The sequence below is a fragment of the Phacochoerus africanus genome, chromosome 2 (assembly GCF_016906955.1).
Source record: "Phacochoerus africanus isolate WHEZ1 chromosome 2, ROS_Pafr_v1, whole genome shotgun sequence".
In the NCBI taxonomy this organism is placed as follows: domain Eukaryota; kingdom Metazoa; phylum Chordata; class Mammalia; order Artiodactyla; family Suidae; genus Phacochoerus; species Phacochoerus africanus.
The window spans coordinates 14,793,178-14,812,562 of NC_062545.1; the positions used below are offsets into that span (position 1 = coordinate 14,793,178).

The 19,385-nt window shown below is 43.5% G+C and overlaps 1 protein-coding gene across 1 annotated transcript in view; it reads left to right on the plus strand.

Annotated features, from left to right (window-relative positions):
* Window positions 1–83: 83 nt before the first annotated feature.
* Window positions 84–19,385, plus strand: part of RMND1 (required for meiotic nuclear division 1 homolog) — a 43,236-nt gene continuing 23,934 nt past the window's right edge. The window contains 6 exon segments of the mRNA XM_047769927.1: window positions 84–439; window positions 5,497–5,583; window positions 5,586–5,762; window positions 5,765–5,985; window positions 14,679–14,787; window positions 18,179–18,254. Of these exon segments, the coding sequence (XP_047625883.1) occupies window positions 5,511–5,583; window positions 5,586–5,762; window positions 5,765–5,985; window positions 14,679–14,787; window positions 18,179–18,254 (656 nt within the window). The 5' untranslated portion in view covers window positions 84–439; window positions 5,497–5,510.

Sequence of the window (19,385 nt, forward strand, 5' to 3'; positions counted from 1 at the left end):
AGATCTTCCGGGGGCGAAGGCGGGGACAGCTGAGGGCGACGTGAGAAGCGGAATAAGGAAGCGGGCGGAAGGCGGAAGCAAGCAGGGACCGGGAGGTCTCAGGAACTCGGGAGCGGAAAAGGTCACGGTGGCATGGGGTCACGTGGTCCGGTGGTCACGTGGAGCCAGCGCCTTACGCTCGGCGGCGTCTGGAGTTCTGTGCGCCTGCGCACTGTCTGGCGCAGGGAGGGGCGCGAGGTCCGGGTTGATCCTGGCTGTCGGCCTCGCGACACTTGGCTGCGGCGGGGTCGCGGAAATTTGTACCCTTGGCCGGTCCCTCTTCTTTTCCGGCGGAGAGGTTAGTGCACTGCCTTGTTCTGGGAGCTTGCACGGTCCCGGCATAACGCTCCCCGCCTTTGCTTCCCGCCGACCTGAACCTCTAGCGTCACAGGTTTCACCGGTACGTTGATGGCCCCTTGCCTATTACAGTGATCTTTGGTCGACTTGGCTGGGAGTAAAAAAAGCACTCCATCCATGCACACATACTGAACCCTTTTTTGAACCAATGCAAGTGGTAACTGCAAAGATAAAAGTACTTTTGGACGGCGTAAAGCATTGGAAGACATGCTCGCAAAGATTAGCGCCATTTATCCATTGAATCGTAGCCTGGCTGATACAGTGTTCTTAGTTGATATGTTGTTCTTAAAAAGTAGACAGTGTGTCCAAGAACAGAATAGCTGCCTTGTATCTCATTCAGAAAATATGAATTGAATTACCTCCTGTGTGCTGGGCACTATGGTCACAGAAGACGCAGCATGAACAATAGACAAATCTTTATCCTCAAGAAACTTCTGTGCTACAGGAGAGAGACAAAGATCTCCTTCCCTCTTCTGTTTTTTTCCCCTTTAGCATTGTCACTCTCATGTACATTTTATTTACCACGTCTGTTATCTGCCTTCCCCCCACTGTGATGTAAGCCTCAAAAGATATGGATTTTTATCTATTTTATTTTCATCTATATTAGCAGGGAGTACAATGTCTGGCACAGGGTAGGAACTCGGTTCATAATTTGTTGTTTAATAAATTTAAAACACAAAGTATTGGAGTTTCCTGGTGGCCTAGAGGTTAAGGATCTGATGTTGGGTTCGATCCCTGGCCTGGGAACTTTCCTATGCCACAGGCACAGCCAAAAACAAAACAAAGTGTTTGCAAGTAATGTTAAGTGCAATGGAGAAATAAAAAGTGGAGCAGGCTAGAATGTGCGTTCTCATGTGCATTTTAAATGAAGTGGTTGGGGAAGAAGGACTTTACTGGGTAGGAGACGTTGGAGCAAAGGTCTGAAGGAGATAAGGGAATGAGGCTTAGAGATATGTGGGAGAAGAGTGGAAGGCATAGTAAGTGTAAAGATCCAGAGGCCAGAGTGACTGGAGCAAAATAAAGGAGGGAAGAAAGCTGTAGGAGATGTTAGGGTTATGATAAAGGACCAGAGGATGGAGGGTCATACAGTCCATTTTAAGGTCTTTGGCTTTTATTTCAAGGGAAATATGAGGCTGGCATCACATTTTATGAAGATGGAAGATGTGATTTGACTGAAGTTTGGTTGCTGTGTCGAGAAGAATCTGAAGAACAGAGCTGAGAAAAAAGTTCAGAAGCTGTGACAATGATTCTTGGGAAAGACAGCGGCTTGGACCAGGGTAGTGGCAGTGCTGGTGCTGAGGACTGGTCACACAAAGCCAGGAGCATTTGCTGACACGCGGGTATGGACAGTGAAGAGAAGCATGACGGGGATTGCAGGTTTGGGGCTTTAGCAAAGATAAAGCTGTGATTGGGATTTCCTGAGTCAGAGAGACTCTGGCAAGAATAGGGTTTGCAGGAAGTTTTCAAAAGCTCAGTTTTGAGCATGTTGCACAGTGTCATGCTTATCCGAGTGGTTTAGGGACAACTATTTGCTCTTCATCAACGCGTGATAGTATATAAAACTATGAGATTGGGTAAGAGCACCAGGAGCTGAGAATAGAAAAGTGACCCAAGTACTGAGCCTTGGTGCATTACGTTCTTGGGATGGGAAACCAGCAAAAGAGACAGAAGGTCCAACCAGTGAGGTAGGATGGAAATGGCCAGTGTGGTACCTTAGAAACACATTGGGGGGGGGGGGAGTGATCAGCTGCATCAGATGCTGCTGGTAAGTCAGGTAAAATGAAGACTGAGAAGTAACCATTGGACTTAGAAATATGGAGGTCACTGCTGGCCTTGACAGGTGGGATGAAGCCTGATTTGAGTGAGTTCAAAAAAAGAGAGAGATGGAGGCAGAGAGTAAAACGCCTCTAAAAGGAAAGACACTTAAAGAAAAGGTATATATGGAAGGGGAAGATGGGGTCAGGGAGAATTGTTGGGATAAGATGGAGGAAGTTGGAACCTAGTTGTCTGCTATAGAAATGTGCCAGTAAGAAGAGCAAAATAAATAGCATGGGAGGGAGAGGGGAGAAGGGCTTAACCGGGCCTTCGGTGGTCAGAGGACCTGGCTGTACCTGGGACCACAGGCACCTCATCTGTAGCAGAAGGGAAGGCAAAGTATGTGGGCACAAAACCAATAGTGGGCAGGTGGATAATGGCAAGAGCTGGTAGACGTTCGTTCACCTCTAATTGTTTTGTCAAGAAAGGAGGAAGCATGGAGTTCCCGTCGTGGCGCAATGGTTAACGAATACAACTAGGAACCATGAGGTTGCGGGTTCGGTCCCTGCCCTTGCTCAGTGGGTTAATGATCCGGCGTTGCCGTGAGCTGTGGTGTAGGTTGCACCCCCAGCTCGGATCTGGCCATGGCTGTGGCTGTGGTGTAGAGTCCGATTGGACCCCTAGCCTGGGAACTTCCATATGCTTCAGGTGCCGCCCTAGAGAGAAAAAAAGGAAGAGTCATTATTGAGAATGAGAAAGGAGGAGACATTGAAGGTATGATGAGGGAAGTAGAGAGTAAAATACAATAGCAAAATGTAGTAGAGAGTGTTGAGCATCCTGAAAGGCCCACCTGGAGTGAAGTGATCCTGATTTTAAAGTGAGACCAGCTGGTTGGTTGGTCGCTCTCCTGGTTGGTCGTCTCTCTCCATCCACATTAAGATGCACAAGTCCAGGCACAAATTGGGTGAATTAGATTTAATTTGGGTTGACGTTATATACATGGATGCGTGGAAGAGAGAGGGGTGCAAGAGATTTGAGGTGTATGAGTGAGAGAGAGAGAGTACTGGTAGACCGTGGACTCTAAGAGTGGAGGAAGTGAAGTGGGGACAGTGAAAAGGTGGTTGGATCATTGAATTGTAGGTCCTGTTGAGGTTGAAGAATTGTTGAAATTGGGTAATAGAAGGAGTGAGTTTGAGAGATGAGAGGTGGTGTTTGGAGAGTGGAATGCTTGAGATGGAGAATGTGAGGTTGCAGTTACTGGCAGTAGCAGGTCTAGAGCAGAACTCTCCAACAGAAATTCGGTACAAGCCACGCAGGGCATTTTAAGTTTTCCAGACGCTTTAAAGGTAAAAAATAAAGAGGTGAAGTTAATTTTAATTTATGTAGCCCAATGTATCTAAAAAGGTTATTTCAGACAAGTAATCAGTATAAAAATTATCAAGATATTTTACTTTCTTATGTTAGGTATAAAAGACAAGGTACCAAAAAAAATTTTTTTTATTTTATTGAGCCACGTTTCCAGTGCTCAATAGCCATGTGTGCCTAATGGCCACGATACAGCTGGGAACGTGTGACCCGGGGAGTGAGTGGCTGAGGGGGGATGGTCACTCAGGGAGGGGGAGGAGGGTGGAAGAATCACGCCCCTCACCGATCTGCATGGATGCAGAAGCCGGCAAGAGTTAGGACAAGGCCACCGTGGAGCACGGGAATTCTATGCCACCAATGTTACAGAAAGCCCTTAGGACAATTCAAAATCTAGCGTACTTTTATCTTTAAATTTAGTTTGCACAATTAAAATTTTATTTCTCTGAGATGTGTTCCAATTTTTAACAAAGCTAAGTAATGTCTGTGTGTATGTCTGCTTACACCTTAAATGCTAGCACTCTGTTTTTCTCAGCAAAGATGGAGAAAAAAGACACTTCTTGTTTGTCCTGTAGCTTTGACATTCTTGGTCCCAGCCTCCGTGTGAAGGCAGGCTTTGGCGCTTGGTGGTTAGAATTTCCTAGAAGAGAATGGAAGCATCCAGGTCTGTGTATAGAAATTCCTGAAAGATTATATAATTAGGTTCTTCAAAATCGACTGGTTCAGCTGGCAAGGAATAGTACTAATTAAAGTTGAACTAAAATAGCTAGTTGGGCTAGAACTAAACAGAGAATTCCAACTTTTGAAGATATTTTGAAAGCCTCAGGTTCTACCTCCTGAGTATCACTGTGACTCATCCTTGCTCTTTTAAAGGGAAACAGTATATACACTGGTTACAGGGTCGTCCTTGGACTTGGAAAAGCCTGGGATTTCACTCCATCTCTGCATGGCTGACTGTAAGCAGTTAGCCCTCCTAAGCCTCAGTTTCCCGTGTGAAGTGCCTCTTAGGGGTGCTGTGAGGTGAAGCAGAGCGCTTTCGGGGTGCAAACTATAAATAATGTCTTTGTCTCTCTCAGTTCCTCCTCTAAGTTTTTATAAAAGATGTGTTTCTTAAATATACTTTGGACCACTTGAGTCTCACGTGAAAAGCCCTGACTGCCCCTACGTGTAGAATCTCTAGGATCAGAACTCGTGCTCCAGCCAGAGGCTGCTTTTCAAGCCTCATCTCCACAGCTTACTCCTGCCTGCCCCGAAGTTGCACCCTGTTTGTCAGGTAAACAGCACTGTGTACCTGGGTGTTTGACCTGATCCCTGTGCCCCGAAGCAGCACAGTTCAGATGTCACCTCTGTGATAGTCCCCATCCACCCTCACCCAGAAGTTCCCTTCTCTGCACCCCACAGCAATTGATCCATAGCTGCGTTTTAGTACTGAGTGGTTTTTTTGGTTTTTTCTTTTTAGGGCTGCACCCATGGCAACATATGAAAGTTCCCAGGCCAGGGTACAGTCAGAGCTACGGCTGCTGGCCTACACTACAGACACAGCAACTCAGGAACTGAGCCATGTCTGTGACCTACACTACAGCTCACGGCAACGCTGGATTCCCTACCTGCTGAGCAAGGCCAGGGATCGAACCTGCATCATCATGGATACTAGTCAGATTCATTTCCACTGCACCACAGTAGGAACTCCCAGGATTGAGTGTTTCATCCCATCATTGTTTTTTCCTTTTTTAAGGTCCTTGTCATGTCAGTAGCTTTATAATCTTGTAAGCCTCAGAAAGAAGGCCAAGGGTTGCCTAAAGGAGAGGTGGTGGAAACACTTGTATTTATTTATTTTTTTAACCTCATTCTACTACTAGGTTTAAGTTAAGATGTATCTATTTTGCACACGGCTTTGCAGAAATATACCTATTACCTAGGAAAACATGAGATAAAATTTTTAAAAAATTTTTAAACTTGAACTTTGAATTCTTTGTCTTTTAGCTTGGGATGTGGTAATGCCAGCCGGACTTCTCAGAGCCCTGGCCGGATCTCACTGCATTTTATCAAAAACATGTCAGTGCCAAAGACTTGTCATCGAACATTGAAACCACTTAAGGAATTTGAGACAACATGCAGCTCCCTCACCGAAAGTCAGAGCTTGGATATGTTCTTTCCTGATACTGCGGCTGGTGGTTTGAATAAGTCCCGGATACTGGAAATGAACCAGAAAATAGCCGGTACAAGCGTCCTTTCTCCATTAAATGCTGCACACTTCCAACCGGGAGCTTCTTTGGGACTCACCAGAAAGTGACTCACAGACCAAATCTGTTAGGTTCTAAGAGGTTTGTAAAGATATTAGGGAGACATTCCTCTTCTGTATCAACGGAAACATTTCCCAAACAAGACTTTCCAAAAATCAAGAGACCACTGAAAGCATCGAGGACCAGGCAGCCGTCCAGGACCAACCTTCCAGTTCTGTCTGTGAACGAGGTAAAAACACATGTGGTGGTGGCACTTCTGTTCCCTCATAATCGCTCTAAACCCCCATATATCCCCACACCTCAGCCTCATGGCTCACGTGGGAGAGCTGGTGACCTGCGCAGCACCGTTTTGTAAGATCTTTGAAGCCTAATTATAAAGCCTGTTACCTCCAAAGAGAATCAACACCTTAATTTTAAGAATTAATGATACAGATTCAGGCAAAATATAGGCAATTAAATATGAAAATGTAGTTTGTAAAAGGATTAGTTAGTAGCCTAAAGAAATTTTGAAAAAGGCTAGTATTAAGTCCATTCTAGGAGTGATGCTATAAAAAGCCCCCATTTAGGAAAAAAAACATCAAGGAGTTCTCAGGTGGCTCAGCAGGTTGAGGATCTGGTGTTGTCACTGCTGTGGCATGGGTTTGATCCTTGGCCCTGGAACTTCCACATATCCTGGGCATGCCTCCCCCCAAATTAAATTTTTTAAAAAAATCAAACTGTAGAAACTCTATATTAATTTTTTAAATTTTTAATTAACAGTACAGACAGGGAACATCCATTAGCCGATGGTGATCGCATAGGAGGAGGTGATGAGAGGGCACTGCAAGGGACGACCAACACAGCAGAGTGGGAGTTCCCGAGGTGGCGCAGAGGGTTAAGAACCCGACTGCAGCAGCTTGAGCCGCTGAGGTGGCAGCATGAGTTTTATCCCTGGCCCAGGAATGTCCATACGCTTTGGGTGTGGCCATTAAAAAAAAAAAATGAAGGGTTTTGCTTTTTTATTCTTTGAAGGTTGAAGGGGGTGTTTTCATTCACTGCTAAGAGGCTTATGGGAATTTCTCAACTATAGTTTGTGTTTCCCTCTAAATGAGAAATATTTAAGGTCACAACCAAGCCCTTTGTTAATGGTATATTATGCATGATACTTAAAGACTGCGCCTTATACTTAATAAATGTTTGTTAAATTAGAATGGGTAGAAGAGAAGCAAAGGGATCTTTGATGTATGTATTCATTAACATTAAAAATAGGAAAAGTTGGGAGTTCCCGTTGTGGCGCAGTGGTTAACGAATCCGACTAGGAACCATGAGGTTGCAGGTTCGGTCCCTACCCTTGCTCAGTGGGTTAACGATCCGGCGTTGCCGTGAGCTGTGGTGTAGGTTGCAGACGTGGCTTGGATCCCGAGTTGCTGTGGCTCTGGTGTAGGCCAGTGGCTACAGCTCTGATTCAACCCCTAGCCTGGGAACCTCCATATGCCACAGAAGCGGCCCAAAGAAATAGCAAAAAGACCAAAAAAAAAAATAGGAAAAGTCGGAATTCCTGTCGTGGTTCAGTGGTTAGTGAATCTGACTAGGAACCATGAGGTTGCGTGTTCCATCCCTGGTCTCACTCAGTGGGTTAAGGATCCGGCGTTGCTGTGAGCTGTGGTGTAGGTTGCAGACGTGGCTTGGATCCTGCGTTGCTGTGGCTCTGGCATAGGCTGGCTGCTACAGCTCCAATTCGACCCCTAGCCTGGGAACCTCCATATGCCGCGGGAGTGGCCCAGGTAATGGCAAAAAAAGAGAAAAAGACAAAAAAAAATAGGAAAAGCCAAATGTTTTAAATTTGATGAGGCTTTCTGAATCTATCAGAAAACAGATTAGGATCTCTATTTTTAAAGCTCAACTCTGAGTAGACCCTGAGAGCATTTACCTTGGTTGGATGGTTTTTTAAATGGTGTAGTTGACTTCTTTGGAAAAACTGTATAGTCCTTCACTTCTCATTCTCAGGTTGTGAAGTTAGAAGTTGGTTAATGGTTTTTATGTTGGATTCTAGCTTGTTTAAGTTTTTGTTTGGTTTCCCTGAACTCAGGATATAAAGAATGGAAGTTTGGGAGAGTTCCTGTTGTGGCTCAGCAGTAACAAACTCAACTGGTATCCATGAGGATGCAGATTCAATCACTGGCCTCACTCAGTGGGTTAAGGTCCGGTGTTGCCGTGAACTGTGGTGTAGGTCGCAGACACAGCTCCGATCCTGAGTTGCTGTGGCTGTGGTGTAGACTGGCATCTGCAACTGGGATCCAACCCCTATCCTGGGAACTTCCATATGCTGCAGATGCGCCCTAAAAAGCAAAATAAATAAATAAAGAATGGAAGTTCGGGGCGTGTTCTGCTCTCACCCCTTTCCTCCTAGCTCTTAAATTTTTAATTGCATTGTTCACTTTGTGATTGAGAAATTCAGTGTTTAAGTGGCTGAGATGAAATTAAGTGTAGAAACCTGAATTCATGGCAGATCCAAAAAAGAGGAAAACCAAATTCCTTTTTTCTTTTGTTACTTTTAGCAGCCTAGAACAGAATTAAATTTCTTATGAAGAGGCTGGTAAGGTCAGAGATTTCACCTTTTTTTGGTACTTGTTGGTTATAAACTATCAAAAAAAAAGCATTATTTTTGGGGGGGCGCTGTCCTCAGACTTGAAAGAAATTTTCCTAAATTTTGTTTTGTTTTGTTTGTTAGGATTTTTTTTCCTGCTTCCAGGAAAGATTTGAAGTAGATTTTCAGAATTTAATAAGTTTAAATTGAGATACTAAAAGCATTACATTTAAGTAGAGAAAACAGTTGCCATGAACAGAAAGAGAAATATTATCAGATACTTGGTATGAATAATCTAGTTGGAACATTTAATTAATTCTAAGAAGCCCAGTGATTAAAGGCAGAAATCCTCCTAGGTTGTACATTTCTTGTTGTCTAACAGGAAAAGAAACATATAAGAATGTCTTACAGGAAATAACTTTTTCCATCACCAAATTTAAGGAGTCCTTTATTTCCTAGGTCCTGATACAGGACCCATTTATTTTCTTGGTCTGTACATAACATACATAACATGGTAGATTTGACTTCAGCTGGAGTTTTGCAAAAACAGAAGCAGTATGTTGTTTCTCTGGAAGCACAGGAAAATAATAGAAAATGTTTTCTTATTTCTGAAAGCATTTCTAAAGTGATCTGAGGTAATATGACTTGGGAACCTTTTTTTTTTTTTTTCTTTTAATGGCCACACCTGCACATATGGAGGTTCCCAGGCTAGGGGTCCAGTCGGAGCAGCAGCCACTGGCCTGAATCACAACCACAGCAACATGGAATCCAAGCTACATCTGAGACCTACACCACCGCTCATAGCAACTCTGGATCCTTAACCCACTGAGCAAGGCCAGGGATCGAACCTGCATCCTTAAGGATGCTAGTCAGATTCGTTTCTGCTGAGCCACAACGAGAACTCCTGGAACCTTATTTTCTAATGATCTTACTGGCGAACACAGTCTTGAAGTGTGTTGAGGTCATATATTCCTGGGGCCGAAGACTGCCTGGAATAGAGGGCCACTCCATTTCCCACTGGACAGTGTGGGCTCCCCTGTGTGGTAGAGCCTTTCCTTCCTCTCTGGACTTAGTCAGGAAAGGACTCTTCTTTGTCCCAGAAGAGGCACACTTTGTCCCGTTCCCCAGGCGTGCACCTGAGCTCACCCTCTTACCTCTGCTTTGCCTCGCGCACCTGGAATGACTGGGTGAGTTACCGTGTATTAACTCTTCTCTAGTTACTCTGGAGTGGAATCAACTCTACACCCGGTCCCATTTGCCGCTGTCGTAGCCTACTGAGATATTCAGCCCACATCCCAGTGGCTCATTGTTTATCATGGCAAGGACAGTGCTGCTTGTTGGTCTGCCCTGACTTTGGGACGGGGGGCAGTGATGCTGGAGGATGAGGGCCACTGAGCAGGTGCAGGCCGGGGGAGGGCGGTGCCAGGATGCCCAGCAGTGGTTTTCACGCTAAAACAACTACATGTTGTAAAATTAACTTGTAGGTTGTTAATGGGCTTTTTTGGTTGGTGAAATAGAATAGAAAGTATCAGTGCATTACTCTTGGTAAAGGTAAATATTGTTTGTGAAGCTCTTGTGTCAGTTATTGGTGTGGGTGCCTATGTGTGTATACATATTGTGTATGTGAAAGGATTTCTCTCCATGAGTTGTAGTCAAAAAGCTTAAGCTGGAGTTCCCTTGCGGCTCAGCAGGTTAAGGATCCAGTGTTGTCACTGCTATGGCTTGTGTTGCTGCTGTGCCATGGGTTCAGTCCCTGGCCCAGAAACTTCCACATGCTGTGAGTATAGCCAAAAGGGGGAAAAAAAAAAAGCTTAAAAACTAAAGCTTTATACTAGTAATGTAAAATCTGTGTTTTATAACTTTCACTTATAATCTGTACATAACAGGAAAAACGTGCATTTTTCCCTTAGTAAAAAAAAGTGAATAAAAATAAACTCTTTTTTAAGAAAAGTATTCTTTCAGAGTGTGCGATGCTCTAAAACCAAGAATCATGTATAAATTTCTAGCCCCATCTGCTGGAATGTTTTCTGTGGACAGAAATGAAACATACCGAAACATGGTATTTTCTAGGTCATGAGTTTGGGTTTTGTTTTTTTGGTTTTTTTCCCCAACATTTCAAAATAGAAAGGCCTGCCCAAATTTAGGTCTTAAATCGAATTACTATTTTAGGTTGATTTGATACATTATTTAAGAACAAGTCATCGATCCCTACCCTAAAACCCAGAATTTTTGACATGTTTTTTTTTTTTTTTTTTGCTTTTTACGACCACAGGTGGGGCATATGGAAGTTCCCAGGCTAGGGGTCACACCAGAGCCACAGCTACAGCCACAGCAATGCCAGGTCTGAGCCGCATCTGCGACCTACACCACAGCTCATGGTAACGCTGGATCCTTTACCTACTGAATGAGGCCAAGATTGAACCTGCTTCCTCGTGGACACTAGCTGGGTTTGTTACCACTGAGCAACAACAAAAACTCTGCTGTGTATGTATGTGTATTTAATGCTTAAAAATAGTAGTTCATTGTAAAAATCCAGAAAAAGACACATGTGAAAATGAAACCTTCTTACAAAGTAACATCTTTAATTAATAGGAAAAAAATGCAGAGAAGCGCTTTCCTTTTAGCAAATGGATTTAAATGAGGTATTGAAACTGAAAAGCAAATAAACCCTCCCCCCAAAAAAGATATGTCTATTTAATAAGTCAAATTGGAAACTTCGTGAATCATTTACTCATAGAAGATGCATGATTTAGACTCAGATTCCAGATGTTTAAAGAGGATACAGAAAGTGGTGTAGCAACTACATATATATACATATATGACACTTATAAACTGTGTGACATTGACTAGAACTTTGAGCCCAACTAAATAAGAGATGGTGAAAGAAGGAATGGTGACAATCTTCAGAAAATCTGCAAAGGTCCTTGGAATGACTAAGTAAAAACAGATTGTGTTTTAAAATGTGTAATCTGACTCTCTGGAGCTCAGCATGTATTTTCTCATGGACGTAGTGATGGAATGCTTTGACTTGTTCCATTTTTGAGAGTGCAGAATAGTATAAATTGGTAGCACAGATGGGCCTGATCAGGAACATAGATGATGGTGAAGCAGGCGTGAAACCGTAGGGACTGGGAAGGGACCGTGTTGGCTAGAGAACCATAGTCAGTTAATGTCAAGTCTTCCACTTGAGCAAAAGATGGTAGAAATCTGGATTTTGTGTGAAATTGCAGTTTACTATTGATAGTTTGTTCAAATTTAAACAAAAACATTTTGATAGTATAGTTGATTTACAATGTGGTGTTAGTTTCAGCTGTACAGCAAAGTGAATCAGTTACACATGTATCATTCAGATCTTAAAAACATCATGTTCACTGACTCGTGATTCGGACTGCCAGTTTCTGGTTCTGGTTCTAGAGATAGTCAAGTAGTACCATTTCCGGTACAGTTACAGGAAGGCCCCTCGCTGGTCTTGACCTTCTTATCTCCTTTGTGCCTCCTGCTCTTCCCACTCCAGCTAAGCTAAGCATGTCGGCTACAGCAGTCCCAGAAGTACCTCTGCCATCCAACCTCATGCACTGGGATGGTGCTTTGAAAACTTGAGTATGTTTTTTTTTTGTTTTTTTTTTTTGTTTTGCAGAGTAGAGCCTCCCTGCTATGACCTTCCATGATGCCTCTTACCAGGATTCCTTTCTTTCAGCCCATCCTGCCAGCTCTTTTTAACTCCGTGAAGCCTTCAAAGAACAGCTATGGTCTTTATTTTGGCTCTGTGGATCTGCATTTTTTGTAAATCAGTGTGTTCTTACTGCTGTAATAACAATAAAAATCAGCTTATCAGCTCTCTGCAATAGGAGGGTCCTGCATCCACTTATCTCACCTTTGGGCAACAAGTTCAGCTTGTCTGACTCTGACTTGAATTAAGATCCATTAGAAATTTGATTGTTTTGCTCCTAAGTGGGTATCTTACGGATTTTAGGTGTTTTAGTTCGTGTGTCTCCTCAGGTCTGCCGTTTATTCCTCTGCTACTTTTTAAACCACACATTAGACCTGCCTAACGGACTGAAGAAAAGAGAAAGCAGAATTTAGGCCGTATCTTGAAAAAGGGCCAAGCGTTGGGTAACAAAAGTGCAAGGAAGAAAGGAATTAATGTACTCCTTTTTTGAATTTCATACTAGGAATGTAACAGAAAGGGAAAGAATTTAGGAGCCAGGATGACTAAATCCTAGGAATAAACTTTGATTTAGTGACTCATAAACTTCTTTTGACCAACAATGAGCCAAAGCACCATGTGTCTCAGAAGACAGTAGAGCCACTAATGTTCTGATCGGTAGATACTGAAATAGAAAATTATGAAAAAATGTAAATTACTTGATGAAGTTTTTAACCTCCCATAAATTTTGCTGGTTTAAACCTGTCTGGAGCTCCATGGTGGCTCTGCAGGTTAAAGATCCAGCATTGTCACTGCTGTGTCTGGGATCGCTGCTCTGGTGCAGGTTCATTCCCTGGCCCAGGAACTTGTGCATGCCACAGGCGAGGCCAAAAAGAAAAGAAAAATGTGTATGTGCAGTAATAATCACCACAACCAACGATGAACATTTGTGCTACTCATGGTTCTGAGCAGTTGTTTATTCATCATTCATCAGCTTGTTTAAACTTCACAACAGCCCTATCATGTAAGGCTTATTGTTACTCTGATGGTTTTTACATGAATCTGATTCTGTGCCTGAACTCTTTTAACACCTCTGCCCATAGCTTTTGAACTTTATCGACCATATTCCATAGTGAGAAATTTATTTTACATTATACATAGTGATCCAGTATACACATACATAGACATATATGTGACAGATGTCAAAATAAAATTTACCTTTCCTATGAATTCCGTCCCCTAATATTTTCTATTTTATTCTGTTTGTTTTTTGAATCTGATTTGGGCCAACTCACTGGCTATCAGGACTCACTGACAGCTTGTGACGTACAGTTCGACAAACACCACATGCTGTGCCACATTGCTTACCATGTGTGTACTATACACACACACAACATAAACATGCACATACACACTGCTGAGACTCCTAATGCAGAAGCCAGAGCACTCACCAAACCTGGACACATTCTCAGATTCACAGAACTTTTTTTTTTTTTTTTTAAGGGCCGTACCCATGGCATATGGGGGTTCCCAAGCCAGGGGTCATATCAGAGCTGTAGCCACTGGCCTACATCACAGCCACAGCAACACAGGATCCAAGCCTCATCTGCGACCTACACCACAGCTCACAGAAACCCACTGAGCAAGGCCAGGGATCAAACCCGTAACCTCATGGTTACTACTCGGATTTGTTCCCGTTGCACCGCAGTGGGAACTCCCAGAACTTTTTTGTTTAATTATAATATAGTTGATTTACAATGCTGGGCCAATATCTGCTCTGCAGCAAAGTGACCCAGTCATACATATATATACATTCTTTTTCTTATATTATCTTCCATCATGGGCTAGCCGAAGAGACTGGATATAGTTCCCTGTGCTGTACAGCAGGACCTCATTGTTTACCCATTGACTCACAGAACTTTTAACCAGAGTAAAATTAACCAGCGTAAAAATCCTGTAACTCCTTGTGGATTCAGAGTAATCTCTGCACTAGTACAAAGCTAGTGACCAATTATCAGATGACCTCAAAGAGTCATGCTGCTGTGAAAAAGAGTCATGGAGGAGTTCCCTTCGTGGCTCAGTGGTTAATGAATCTGACTAGGAACCACGAGGTTGTGGGTTCGATCCCTGGTCTTGCTCAGTGAGTTGGGGATCCGCTGTTGCCGTGAGCTGTGGTGTAGGTTGCAGACGCGGCTTGGATCCCACGTTGCTGTGGCTGTGGTGTAGACCGGTGGCTACAGCTCTAATTCGACCCCTAGCCTGGGAATCTCTGCTCCGTGGGAGCAGCCCTAGAAAAGGCAGAAAGACAAAAAAAAAAGAAAAAAAAGATAAAAGAAAAGAGTCATGGAAACTCAAGGTTGGAGAGACTTTAAACAGCATTGCATCCAGGCGCCCGAGGGGTGCCTTCATCATCTCTGTATCTTTCGTTCAGCATGTTCCTGAAACACAACCAGTGGGGTGGCTCCCCTTTCGGAGACCCCATCCTGTCCTTTTGACTTGCAGGAGAAAGTTCTTTTATAGATTGAGCTGAAATCTGCCTCCCTGTAACTTTTCTCAACACCCCTTCTTACATCCCTTGTTTGAACCTTTGAGGTGTTTTGAAGAAAACTCACATGCTGGCTTTGCAGTCGGAGTCCTCCCTGTAGGGCGACAAGCATCACAGGCATTTGAGCCTCTTGTAACCCATGTCACGCTAATCTCGCCGACACAGGACCTGATGCACTGCACTGCGTTTGCAACTGCAGATGAATATCATCTTGGAAATCTCTCTCAAGATCTGGCCGCCCATGGATATGTGGAAGTAACAAGCTTGCCTAGAGGTACATCTTCTTGAACCTGGGGCCAAGTATGTCAAAATGTATTAGAAAATAACTTTCCTACGATAACTGTCTTAAATGTGCATTTGTTTACGTTTCACTTTCTATTTAAAGGATTGTATCGTAAAAGTGGTGTCAGATCTCTATAAAAATGACTTACGAAGATGGGAAATTAAAATATATTTACAGAGAACTTGGTTTGCAGATTAAAATCAATATGACTTAGCATTATTTATAGGACCATTCTTACTTGGCATGATCAAAGACCATGACACTCCATTTCTCTTACATTAAAAAGTTATTTTAGGAGTTCCCGTAGTGGCTCAGTGGTTAACGAATCCGACTAGGAACCATGAGGTTGCGGGTTCCATCCCTGGCCTTGCTCAGTGGGTTAAGGATCTGGTGTTGCCATGAGCTGTGGTGTAGGTCGCAGACACGGCTCGGAACCCGCGTTGCTGTGGCTCTGGCGTAGGCCAGTGGCTACAGCTCCGATTGGACCCCTAGCCTGGGAACCTCCATATGCCAAGGGAGCGGCCCTTTCAAAAAAAAAAGAAGACCAAAAAAAAAAGTTATTTTAGTAGGACTTCCCATTGTGGCTCAGCTGTAACAAACCCAACTAGTATCCACGAGGATGTGGGTTCCATCCCTGGCCTCACTCAGTGGATTGGGGATCTGGTGTTGCCGTGAGTTGTGATCTAGGTCACAGATGTGGCTCAGATACTGTGTTGCTGTGGCTGTGGTGTAGGCCAGCAGCTGTAGCTCTGATTCAACCCCTAGCTCGTGAACTTCATATACCGCAGGTGTGGCTCGAGAAAAACAAAGAGAAAAACAAGAAAAAGTTACTTTAGTATTACAAAAGAACCTTAAAATTGATAGAAATGTTGGGGAAAGCCCTTAAAGGAAAATTTGCCAGTACAGCCAAACGCTTTATAGCTAACAAAGTCAATTAAGAGATAAACACAATGAATACTTAAAGAGAGAATTAAAGTAAACTTAACTGGGAGTTCCCTGGTGACCTAGTGGGTTAAGGATCCAAAGTTGTCACTGCTGTGGCTCAGGTTGCTGCTGTGGCAGAGGCTCAGTCCCTGGCCTGGGAGCTTCTACATGCCAGGAGGAAAGCCAAAAAAATAAAATGAAATGAAATAAACTTAGGATTTTAGGACAGTATGAGGAAGGGAAAATTAACTTGAATTCCCACTGTGGTGCAACAGGGTTAGCATTGTCTCTGCAATGGCTTGGGCTGCTTCAGGGGCAACAGTTCGATCCCTGGCCCAGTGTTGTAGGTTGAGGATCCGGTATTGCTGCAGCTGTGGCAGGGGTCACAGGTGCAACTTGGATCTCAAATTCAGTCCCTGGCCCAAGAACTTCCGTGAAGTGCCCACCCCCAGAAAAAATTAACTTGGAACACTTTGATGGAAAATTCATGAATTTATCTCAGAGTGGCAAAAACAGATTGAAAACTTTACTACAGAGAAAAAAAAAATTTTTTTTTTTTTTTCATTTTTGGCCGCCCCGTGGCACATGGAGTTCCTGGGCCATAGGGTTCTCGATCTGTTCTTGGAATCAGATCCAAGCTGCAGTCTCAACCTAAGCTGCAGCTGCAGCAACCCTTGATCCTTAACCTGCTGTGCCGAGCCAGAAATCAAACCCAAGAACTCCCAAGGTGCTGCTCATTCCATTGCACCACAGGGGGAACTCCAAGAAAATTCCTCAAAGATGGAGTTCCCGTGGTGGCGCAGTGGTTAACGAATCCGACTAGGAACCATGAGGTTGTGGGTTCGGTCCCTGCCCTTGCTCAGTGGGTTAACGATCCGGTGTTGCCGTGAGCTGTGGTGTAGGTCAAAGACAGGCTTGGATCCCGAGCTGCTGTGGCTCTGGCGTAGGCCGGTGGCTGCAGCTCCAATTCGACCCCTAGCCTGGGAACCTCCATATGCCGCGGGAGCGGCCCAAGAAATGCCAAAAAAAAGGAAAATTCCTCAAAGAGTCACTGAACCCATAAGAAATAGTCAAAATGGCGTGCTTTTTCAGCCTTGATCATCCAAACAGATTATTTGTACTATTTGGTGGCAAAAACATAAGTGACTCAGAAAAACAGCTATGTCCAGGGCCCCTGAGATGAAAACTTGCCCTGGGGTATTCTTGGCTGATTCGAGGCGGTCTGGGTGGCCCTGTCCATTACACCCATGGGGGCTCTTTGTACCATTCTCCCTGCCCTGCATCTTCCCCATGGCTTGCGGTGCTCTCAGCTGTATGGGTGACCACCTCCACAGGATGTCATATGAGGGAAGTGTGAGTTCAACGAGATAGGATTTTCTCTCTCCCTGAATCTCCTATTCCTCATCCTCTATCAGGAACTCTGCAGCTTTGAGGATCCTCATTTTAGGTTAAGAAATTATATGACATTTAACACATTAATATCAGCATATTAATATATTAACATGTTATTTATAATTTACATTATAGAATATGTACTAATAAAATATTACTAAACTAATGTATAAATAACTACTTACTGGTGAATATTTGTGTGTGTATATTTAATATTTAAAATATAAAAACATTTTAATACTTATAGGTGACTCGCATGGTAGTTTCTCAATTAACTTTGAAATCAGATGTTTTGAAATTGTTGGTATCTTTGTTGCTGTATGTTTTCTATTTTCCACACTTTATGCAATATAATTTAAAATTCAGTGAAATGAGTAGTTGAGAATATTAAAATCGTATTATTAATAAAATGGTATGTAAAGGAAGAGAATATATTAATGGCTCTTTAAATTTTAAATTTTAAGTCAATTTTATAGAAGGACGTTTAATTCTTGAACTTCATTTGTATTAAAACTAAGACTTTAACAGTTGTCGGAGTTCCTGGTGCAGTGGAAACGAATACGACTAGTATCCATGAGAAAGCAGGTTTGATCCCTGGCCTCACTCAGTGATCGGGGATCTGGTGTTACCACGAGCTGTAGTGTGAGTCGTAGACACTGCTCAGATCCCGAGTTATGGAGCATCTCATTGTTACTGTGAAGAAACGATCAGAAATACTTTGTTAAAAGTTGAGAGGTGACTTAAATCTTGGAGCTCCCATCGTGGCTCAGTGGTTAACGAATCCAACTAGGAACCATGAGGTTGCAGGTTCGATCCCTGGCCTCGCTCTGTGGGTTAAGGATCTGGTGTTGCCATGAGCTGTGGTGTGGGTTGCAGACGAGGCTCGGATCCTGCGTTGCTGTGGCTGTGGTGTAGGCTGGCAGCTGTAGCTCTGATTCGACCCCTAGCCTGGGAACCTCCATATGCCGCAGGAGGGGCCCTAGAAAAGACAAAAAAAAAAAAGTTGAGAGGTGACTCTTAAATCTTGTGTCATCTTGTGACATAGCCTTTTGCTAATTTATCACAGATGCAGCCAATATCTTGGTGATGGGTGTGGAAAATTCTGCAAAAGAAGGTGATCCCGGAACAATATTCTTCTTCAGGTAATACAAGAAAACAACCCCACTGGGAGACGGGTCATGGTCAGGTGATGTGGTTCTTAAAGGTACAGGTGTACCTCCTCTCTTAGCAATGAATATGTTCAGAATTTATTTGTGATTTGAAGTTTTCCTTTAATTCTTACTTGAATAGGAGAGTTTGTCAGTTATAGGCATCTTCTGGTAAATCCTCATAAAATAAAGAATATTTCTCCCTAGGGATAAGATTAGGGATTTTTCATTCATTTTGTTGTTTTTTTTCTCTTTTATTTTTCATTCATTCATTCGTTCATTTATTTATTTATTTTCATCTTTTTAGGCCTGCACCCATGGCATGTGGAGGTTCCCAGGCTAGGGGTCCAATCAGAGCTGTAGCCGCTGGCCTACGCCACAGCCACAGCAACGCGGGATCCGAGCCATATCTGCGACCTACACCACAGCTCATGGCAACGCTGGATCCTTAATGCAGTGAGTGAGGCCAGGGATCATACTCGCATCCTCATGGGTACTAGTCAGGTTCTTTACCCACTGAGCCGCAATAGGAACTCCTCTAATGGCACATTTTTAATGTTAAAAAAAATGAATTTAATTTTGAATAACACTACTAATAATATCAGATATCACCTAATGTACCTTATTTAACCCAACACATCTAAAGTGCTATCATTTCAGCATATAATCAGTCAACAGCTAGTGTGATTTACATTCTCCTAGCGTGTGTGTTTTACACTTGAGTACCTCTTTCTTTGGAACAGGCCTGTTTCAGGTGCTCCATAGCCACACATGACTTTAGCGCCCCATCAGACATTTCCTGGGACCTCTTGTCACCTGGAAGTGCTTCTCTGAACTAATAATGCTCTGGCAGTGGCTTTAAATATCTCTCAAGTCCATATCCTGAGACCCCACCCTGGCCCTCTGCAGCAGCTCACTGCTTGGGCTCCCTCCCTGTCCTCTCACCCCACCACCAGTTTACTGTACGCAGCATAATGTTACAGTAGGTAGTTCTGATCGCTCACTCTCCTGCTTAAAACTCTGTGAACCTTGACCCCACTCCTTACTTAGCACAGCACAGTTCCTCCAGAGGTCGGCTCCTCCCTGCCTCTGACCTGGTCACCCTCTGCTTGCCCCGATCCACAG